At 39.8% G+C, this 10118-nt stretch overlaps 1 protein-coding gene across 1 annotated transcript; it reads right to left on the minus strand.

Annotated features, from left to right (window-relative positions):
- Positions 4447-6936, minus strand: LOC107635786. The gene is made up of 2 exons (XM_016339352.1): positions 6409-6936; positions 4447-6285 (listed from the first exon to the last, which is right to left on the minus strand). The coding sequence occupies exons 1-2, from the start codon at positions 6934-6936 to the stop codon at positions 4447-4449; spliced, it is 2367 nt and encodes a 788-aa protein (XP_016194838.1).

Genomic DNA, 10118 nt, shown 5'->3' on the forward strand with positions numbered 1-10118 from the left:
GTCTTTATCTGGTAACTCTTCAATTGAGTATTCCATGCACAATATATAAGCCATGGACAAGGTGAACCACTAGCAATCCCACTATTGGACCCATTTTCTGCTCCATTTTCATTCACAACATCAGTAGTTTCTGTCCTATTGTTGGATTGGACAGCATCACTTTCTTTATTAGTTTGGGCATCTCCATTAACGTTTTCACTAGCATCACCTCCTTCAGTAGTCTTGTTCTCCACATTAACATTCTCCTCAATTTCATTCTGCTCATTTTTATCCTTTCCATTTGCATCCTCCATATTTTCTTCTTTTTGATTCTTTGATTTTCTAGGTTTCTTAATCCTCACAACATCATACTCATAGTCACACCTAACTCTCCTTTGGTCATTCTTTATGTATCTTATCTTTCTCCCTTCATATATCACATGGTCCTTTAAAGCATTCTTGAACGTTTTGATAGTTGGAAATTCCATCCCCAATTCAAAATAAACTTCACCAAATCCATCCCCTTCATTGAACTGTGAAAATTTATATCTCTCCCGCTCATCCTCAGAACTCTCAGGAGTTAATAATATCTCTGACTCGTAGTTAAATGCAGGTTCTTCTATCTCCTCTTCACACTCTTCATCCTTTTCATCCTCTTCATTAACATTAATGCCATGAACTCCAACACCAGGCTTAGCAGATCTTGTTGTAGTACTACTAGGCCTACCAGCCTCACTTGTCCCACCAGCAACACTAGGCCTTGCAGAACCACTTGGCCCAACACCAATTGACCCATAACCAATTGGCCTAGCAGTAGCACTAAGCCTAGCAACACCACTTGGGCCAGCAACAATAGATCCATCTTTATTCCTCCCATATGTTGGAACACTAGCCTTCTTGCTACTCAATTGATTCTTCTTTGTAGTTAGAGTCCTACTTTTAATATCCTTGTTTGTCTTCTTCTTCCATATATCTCCTTTATGGTCTGTTTTTTCTTCACACCCAACAATCTTCTTTCTTATTACCACACACCCATCTTCACTACTATTAGATTGATCACACTCAAAATTAAGGTCTTCATTCTCAAGTGGAGCTAACATTATTGGATGATCAAAGTATAACTCAAATTCTGGACTCTCTTTGTTCTTCTCTTTATACATACGTAACTCATTAATTTGAGCATCTCCTTCAATGGGATGTAATCTAGACTCAAGCTCAGAGGCAGAAGAATAAAACCAATACATAGCTTTGTAATCATGATACCCCAACCCTTTGAATAGAGTTTTCAAATCAAAGAAACATAGCAAGTCGATGTCCATTTCAAGAAATTTGTCTACTTTTCCATCAATATATAGTAGCACACCCTTATTATTTCGCACAGAGTGATCTCCATGGTAAAAAATAGGAACCACAAAATATTCCATCTAACAATAGAATTAAAATAGACTAGCATTAACAAAATTAAAATTACAAACTCAAATATACCATTATTGAACATGATGTATTATTCTAACAAAAATAAACCTATACAGACTAAACATTATTATAATTCACAAGTTTTTACCATTATTAAACCCTAATCATCCAATAAAATTAATGGATTAATCAAGTAAAGTATCATTGTATCCTATAAATTATCCTAACAAAGATTATGTACTCACCTGTTGCAAATGTGATGAGTATTCAGTGAAAACCTCGTTGCTATCGTGGCATCCATCGCAACGCTTTGTGAGATTCGAAGACAATGGAAGTAATTGACGGTTGTGACGATGTTGAACGAAGTTCTAATGTTGACGGTGATAGGGTGATGTGAGAGATGAAGTTACAGGGGTACAGGATTTTTAGGGCAATTTACTTAAATAAATAGAATAGCAAAATCCTTTACCTAAATGTGCAAAACTGATTGTTGTTACCTGCATGTGCAAAAACCCATTTCTATGTAATCCGTGGCAACCCACCACGGTTTCCAAACGTGCATAAACCGTGGCAGGTCCCAGCGGTTTATGGGCAAAAACTATTGAGTGTAAACCGTGGTAAGTCACCACGGTTTACGAAGGAGGCATGGCATTCATAAACCGTGGTAAGTCACCACGGTTTATGAGGAAAGTGGATTGCATATAAAACCTGGTAACCCACCGCGGTTTATGTGTGTGTAGCTATATAAGTAATCCGCTGAAGGCTGGGACGGATCATTTGGGACAGCACAAAAAAAAGGAAGGTGTTGTTGTGTTGAGAGGATTTGGGAAAACTTTGGAGGTGTGAAGGAGGAGTGGGTGGTGGAGTCAATGGAGGGTGAGGATCGCTTGTACCGACTAAATGGCGTCGCTCACGTGGCAAGATATATCGACGAAGAGGTTAGTTACTATTATTGTTATTATTATTTTTATGAACAATTTATTAAATCAACAACAGCAAAACACAATATAAAAGTCAAAAGGTCAAGAACAACACCAAAACAATAATTTATCAAATTAACAAGTTAATAAGATCAATCAAAACTTGAAATTAAAATAGCAAGAACAATATTCAATTATTTATTCAATCACTATATCACTATATCAGTTCACACTTCACAGTTCACACGCCGTTGGAGAGAGTGTTGGAGTGAGTTAGGGTTGGTAACGGGTAAGGTTGGGGTTACTGAGTGCTAAACGACGCGTTTTGAGAGTTTTTGGGCAAAGTGAAAAAAACCGGCCGGGTCCCGGTTCGGTTCGACTGACCGGTTACCGGCCGGTTTAGCGGTTCAACAACGGTTTTCATTTTTTTCGGTTTTAGCATATAACCGAATCGTATTTCTCATCGGTTTGCGGTTCAACCGGTTCGACCGGCCGGTTCGAACCGGTTTTCAGAACATTGGTTGTTTGTAATGGTTGTTTGTTAAGGGATTTTGTTACCCATGTTTTGCAGCCTAGTAGGGTTATTAGCGCCATTAGGAGGCAGCAGAATATGCCCTTACATGACCGGATTATACAGTATCTGGAGACTGCGGGCTTGTATCATCTGGCTAGGCTAAACAGTCAGTGGTTCTGGGTTGATGAGTCTCTCCTTAGCGCATTTATTTAGCGGTGGCGTCCGGAGACGCACACGTTCCACATGCCGTTTGGTGAGTGCACCATTACTTTACAGGATGTCGCGTATCAGCTGGGTTTGCCGATTGATGGTGCGCCCGTTAGTGGGTACTTGACTGAGTTTGAGAATCTGATGGAACACGGTAGGCCAGCATGGGTGTGGTTCCGGGAGTTGTTCGGGGAGTTACCTCCACAGAGTAAACTCAAGCAGATGACAGTGTGCTACACATGGTTCCACGAGAGGTTCCGGGTTCTCCTTGCAGATGCTACTGATGAGACCGTGCGTGTATACGCACGTGCTTATATCCTGATGCTGTTGTCGTCTCAGCTGTTTGCGGACAAGAACGCAAACCGGGTCCACCTTCGCTGGTTGCCTTATTTGGCATCATTGGACGACTTGGGCAGATATAGCTGGGGCTCGGCTGCACTGGCCTGGTTGTATAGGTGTCTTTGTCGTGGTACAAACAGGAACGTCGTTAACTTGGCTGGGCCGCTACAGCTACTACAGTCTTGGATTTTCTGGAGGTTTCCCACTATCAGGCCCACTGGTTTTGACCGGTTCGGGTTTCCTCTTGCTTCCAGGTAGGGTTTAGTATTTTCCGTTCATAAATTGTAAAAACAGCATCTGTTATTCTTTGTTTTGACATCATTTCAATTAAAATTGTAGGTGGGCTGAGTTTGTGCCGAGGAACGATGCAGGGGCACAGAGATTAGTTTCCGCACGCCTTGCACTGGATCGACTGCGTGTCCACGATGTGAGTCATTTATTTATTGCTGATACTAGAACTAGTTTTTCTTAAATGTCATTGTCTCATGAAACTCTTACTGTTTTGATACAGTTTGTGTGGGAGCCTTATTCTTCTGTTGATGTTGCTGCTGTTATTCATCCGGAGATACTAGCTGACGAGCACCGAAGGCTATGGACGGCCGTCACTAGCCTGATATATTTTGCTGTGATCGAGTGGCACCAGGTCGATAGGGTTCTACCCCAGTTCAGCGGTGTTCAGCATCTCCCACAGCTAGTTCTGAACATAGATTGGCTACATGCGAAGGATGATAGGGGTGGGGACCGGTGGTTTCCCACGTATTATCAGGAGTGGCACTAGCATTGGGAGAACAGGCTTCAGTCATTAAATGTTAATTTTCTTTTGACCAAGCAGTTTAACCGGTTTCAGCTTCTTTTATATGTAGTTCTACGGTTTATTTTATAATGCACAATATGAACGATACCAAAGTGGTTTAATCAAACAGGTAAAATAGCAGGAATTTATTCATAAGAAATTTTTGCATTAAAGAAACATGTTGACAGTCACAGACTTAACCAACCATACGTTACTAAGATTATCTAGACCCTGAAACAACTAAAACAGCATAGACGGCATTTTACACGACATGAGATCTACGCATCCCCTCCACCACTTTGTCTTCGCTGGTGACAGTTCCTCCGCGTATGCCCAGGCTGACGACATAGCCCACAACGCTTCGGCTGGTTCGACTGAGACTGATCCATACTTCCACGGATCCTGGTAGCCTTTGGACGACCTTCCTTTGCACGCCGCATATTGGGGTCAGGAATGATGGTAGGCCCAGCATATGGAGGCCATAGTCCTTCAGGGATAGGTGGGAGAAACCCCTGCTTGTAAACGTTGAACACCTCACTCATACGATACACCTCGTGAACATATGACGCCCAGTTAAGCCGGAAGTAGGCGCAACACGCAATGGCGTGGCAACAAGGATAATGCAGCGCCTGAAAGTGGCCACAGTCGCATCGGTGATCTTTAAGGGAAACTCTATAGCTACCCAGCGAGAAGCTCCCGGTTGGTGTTGTCTCCGCGACGGTGTACTCGGACTGATGCCTGTCGTATAATGTCACAGTGAAGCACCTAGAGTCTCTTAGGTTCCGATCAATAGCCTTGACCAATGCCTGACAGAATTCATGCCCAGATCCAAGTTGTGCCTCTGCTGTCTGTCCCCGTAGCACAAAGAGTTGAGCAAGCCTCCCATAGGTTGACTTAACCAACGATGTAACCGGCAGGTTGCGAGTCCCCTTTAGCACGGAGTTCACACATTCATTGATGTTTGTGGTCATGTGCCCGAACCGTCGACCAGCATCCTCATGTTGGGTCCATTTGTCATACTCCATCCAGTTGGCCCAGTCACACATTGCTGGATTCTCAGTCCGCATGATGTCAAACCAGTAGTAAAACTCAGCCTCAGTCTTTGCGTACGCAGCATTCACCAACATCCTCCTTGAGTCCTTACCTTTGAACGTTAGGGCAAAATTCGCAGCCACATGCCGAATACAGTAGGCCCGGAAAGCCCGAGGAGGCAGCCACCCAGTCTCAGGTGCCTCAAGCACTGCCTTGATCCCATTATGCCTGTCAGAGATAACAAGGATACCCTCCTGAGGAGTCACATGCTCTCGGAGATTGGACAAGAAGAATGACCACGACTCTGCATTTTCGCCCTCCACAAGGGCAAATGCTATCGGGAGGATGTTTGAGTTCCTGTCCTGAGCTATCGCCAACAGCAGCGTCCCTCCATACTTCCCATACAAGTGGGTACCATCAATACTGACGAGGGGCTTGCAATGCCGGAATGCCTCGATACAGAGTGGAAATGTCCAGAAAAGCCGGTGAAAGTACACCGTCGACTCATCAACCCCACCACCAATCCGAACAGGAGACGTCTTCAGCACCGTGATTGTTCCCGGCATTGTCGCCTGGACCCCTAGCATCCAACGTGGCAACTCCGCGTAAGACTCCTCCCAATCTCCATATATTTGTGCCACTGCCTTCTGCTTAGCCATCCAAACCTTCCTGTAACTAGGCCTGAAACCGTAATCGGCTTCTGTCGCTTGTTGAAGTACCTTTACCGTAACCGCAGCATCTGCCCTAACCATAGGAAGAATCCTCGAACAGATAACGTGGTAATCCAGCTGACGGTGATCACTTGAAATAGAAGTTGCGAGGCATGTGTGTGGCCCGTTGTACCTCCTAACCTCCCAAGTGCCCTTTCGTGCACGAAGCGCTACACGAATCAACCAACTACAACCCTTGCCGAATTCCTTGCATTTTCCATGATACTTCAAATGATCTGATTCGATGACTCTGTACTCAACACCTCGCCGGATGCTATAGTCCTTGACACTCAGCACAGCTTCATCTTTACTCTGAAATGATTGCCCAATCTGAAATTCTGTAGAAGATCCCCCTACTGTGTTACCACCGTCTTCCTGTTGACCAAGAGCATCCAAGTTTAGTGTGGAGAAGTGTGGAGGGTATTAATGAGAACCAGAACTTGAAGGCCGATGCTGCGCATGTGGATCGCCACCTGTGTCATCGTTGCTGTCACCTACGATATCAACAGGCTCCTGGTCAGACTCATCGTCACGCATTGCATTCTCTACTTGATCAGGTCCACCAAAGTCTTCGATATAAGGTACCAGGCCACCACCGGTGCCCACAACGTGGGGAGGCTCAATGACTGCTGCATTCTCCAAAGGTACAGAACCAACAACCTCCGTTCGGTTTAAATCAGCTGCAAACGAAGGTGATTGAACCGGCGGAAGATACGGTCTGACCGCATGCATCGAACTAGATGCACCACCCGCGGCAGTTGGGCTAGGAACTGGAGCGGATGCCCCAGAACTGTCGACACCAACCTCCAACTTCGCGAACAACTCATGAATTTTGATCTCCAGAAAACTCCTTACACAGTAGAACAAAACCCTAATATCTTCATCAGCCTTAACCGCAAAGGTTTCAAAATGAACACCGGTCGAGACAACCGCCATGGGAATCTTGTAGAATAGTTTCTTCACCCACTTGCTACCCAACACGCCAAGCTTCTCCAAGATGCTGTTCTTCAAATCTGACAAACTCATCGACGAACGGATAAAAATACTCAGTGGTTCTCTGTCGGTAAACTTCACACCATGGCTTTTGCTTTTTTTTATTTTCCCAGAGCAATGCACTAAGGCAAGAAAACTCTCTTCCTCACTAGCCATTATGAGAATGATCTCTTATGGATCTTGAATCACCCACATATATATAGAGTTCCCGTAATTGTAAACCGTGGGAACCTACAAGGTTTTCTGACCATTATTTATCCTACATAAACCGTTGTAACCCACAAGGGTTTATGACCAGCACATTTTTCTCATAAACCGTGGTGACTTACCACGGTTTACACTCAATAGTTTTTGCCCCTAAACCGTTGGGACCTGCCACGGTTTATGCACGTTTGGAAACCGTGGTGGGTTGCCACGGATTACATAAAAATGAGTTTTTGCACATGCAGGTAACAACAATCCGTTTTGTACATTTAGGTAAAGGATTCTGCCATTTTATTTAAATAAGTAAATTGCCTGAATTTTTATGTAAAATCGAGAGTGAATTATGGGGTTTCATGTCTTTTAGAGAGGATAAAGACATATGGAGTAATAGAGGGAAAGAAGGGGTGAGAATTGGGCGTAACAAGCCCAGGGACTGTTCTGTCCTCTTTGCACACGTGAACACTTAACGGCTACGTGCGCGAGTTAACGTGCCAAGTCAGCAATTTTCATTGATGAGTCACGCTGGAAAATAGACTGGGGACTGATATGTCTAACGGAAGAAAATGATGGGATTAATCTGTGTATTAATTTTTCTTGGGGACTAAAATGTCCGCTTTTAAAATTTTAATTCTTTTACTAATAATTATTAAATTAAATTAAAGTATTTAAGACATATGTTAGTGTTTCGAGGGTTACCTGAAACATTGATTTGGATCTGAACGTGAGCAAGAGATTCAGATGCTTAAATTAGTAAGGATTTTAAGCAGATTTTTAGTAGAGTAGACGTGAGTTATACCTGGGTTCAGTGTATTTATAATAGAGCTATTAACCACCTTTGTTAGAGTAATTCTATTTTTTTTTATAGATAATTATTCCTTTTATCTTGGAAGTCTATCAAGATTTTTCTTCCTAGTAAATCTTTTGTCTTGTTGAGCCTAACTTTATTTATTGGACCACGATATGAATAGTTAATTAAAGTAAAAATTCATATAGTTGTTTTGATGTGAAATTAATAATTAAAAATTATTAGATCATAATTTAATTAAATTTATCAAATTATTTAACGATTCTAAACTATCCATTTTATCTAACGACAATTACATCTTTATCATTAGGTAAACCCATTATAAACAATAATCTTTATTTTTTACTAAAAAAATACTTTGCAATATTATTTTAGTACTTATATTATTTCTGGCACTTTCCTTTTTTTTTTTCAGGAACAATTACTTAATAGAAATAATATAATTATTATTATATAGGTTTTTCATAAAGCGGAAAGAGAAAACATTTAGAAAAAGTTTCCTTTTTTGTTTTCTTGAAGAGTAATAGAAAGCAAGCATTGTTTGTCCATTGGAATTTTTCGCTGCATTTTCCAATATTTTCTTTTAAGGTGAATTCTATTGAGCGTGATTTTTTTTATATGTGTAGAATTATGTTAGTATTACTAAAAATTGATAAGTGTCTCTTTTAAGAGATTATTTCTGTCAAAAACAGTAGAAATAACAATTTGTACTGGGCATTGTTCAATTTTCATCACGTGAATGAATTGAGATTAATAATGGATAATTATCATAATAACACTGAGTGAGATTAAATTTAATGATGGACTATTATTGGATGTTGGACTTAGTCATTAATGGGTCTTGGATATTTTTGCAAGAAAGCTTTGAAGACAATAGAAAGAGGCTTTTCAGAATTTTATTGTGGGGGCATTAAGATTAAAGTTGCAATAGGGTTTATGGCCTCTAATATGTAATTTGAGACCTAAACTCTATTGCAACTTTAATCTTACTTTCAAAAATTTCAAAACTAAATACTAAGCCCACACAATAAATTTTCAAAAATTCTTTTTCTATTGTTTTTAAAGCCTTCTTGCAAAAACATCCAAGGCTCATCAATAACTAAGTTCAACACCCGATAACATTCCATCGTTAACTTTAATTTTACTCAGTGTCATTATGATAATTATCTATTGTTAATCTCAATTTTTTCAGGTGATGAAAGTTGAACAACACCTGCACAAGCTGTCATTTTTATTGTTTTTGACAAAAATAATCTCTTGAAAGAGACACTTATTAATTTTTAGTAGTGCCAACATTATTTTACACATATAAAAAAAAAATCATACTCTACATGATAGAATTTACTTTCTTTTAATAATCTCTCACTCAAACGGTCAAACCTATTGCCTTCAATCGTTTAACTCTTCACCACCTTCTCTTTTTATATTATTGTATCACTTATATGTAGTATTGTGTAATTTATTTATAAATGATCTTTTTGTGTTGTTGACAATTTTCTGTACTTGGTTCATCACAACTAAGTATTTATTTGGCTTTGAGATCAAACAAATGTCAATTAAATGCTTGAATTCACTTTTTTTTGTATGGGTATAAGACATGTCTTGAGATGATTCAAGATGTCAGTTTATATCATGTTATAGATTGTATTGAAAATTTGAAATTGTTCTAACTTTGCTTATCAACTGGCCAATTTATTATCTAGGATTGCTGATTGTGCTTTTAGCGACAATTTTAGTATAATAAAAATTTTACCGTCATTTTTTTTCATTTATTTCACATTTTTTTAAAAATAAATACATCAGACAAAACAGGAAAATGCCTCTTTTCTCAAGTGTCATCTCATCTAAATATCTAATCTAATCATATTTGACCGTATGACTTCACTCACTAACTTATCCCTATCCGATGGCTGTTTCAAACTCTTATTTTTATTCTATGATGGCCTTTTCTACGCCTTCAATTGAAATTGAATTAGAAATTGGATATGCAAATTTCACCCTACACTTCATGGATGCGCAATCCCATCCTCTTTGCATACAGGATATAAATTGAAAATGAGTTACGCAAACATTGATAATTAATTTAGTAGATGATTTTTATTGGATACATAACTTTTTTTTCTAATTAAAAATATTAAAATAAACTACTAAAATTGTCCTTAATTTTTAAAAAGCTCAACAAAAATAATTAGATAATTATTTAAAA

This window comes from Arachis ipaensis, chromosome B04, assembly GCF_000816755.2.
Source record: "Arachis ipaensis cultivar K30076 chromosome B04, Araip1.1, whole genome shotgun sequence".
NCBI lineage: Eukaryota > Viridiplantae > Streptophyta > Magnoliopsida > Fabales > Fabaceae > Arachis > Arachis ipaensis.

Bases quoted from the DNA above. Each gene is read 5' to 3' on its own strand.
- LOC107635786 (XM_016339352.1), bottom strand. From the start codon at position 6,936: ATGAGTTTGTCAGATTTGAAGAACAGCATCTTGGAGAAGCTTGGCGTG. The intron at 6,286-6,408 runs GTAGGTGACAGC...CTTGGTCAACAG, and splicing joins ACCAGGAGCCTGTTGATATC to GAAGACGGTGGTAACACAGT.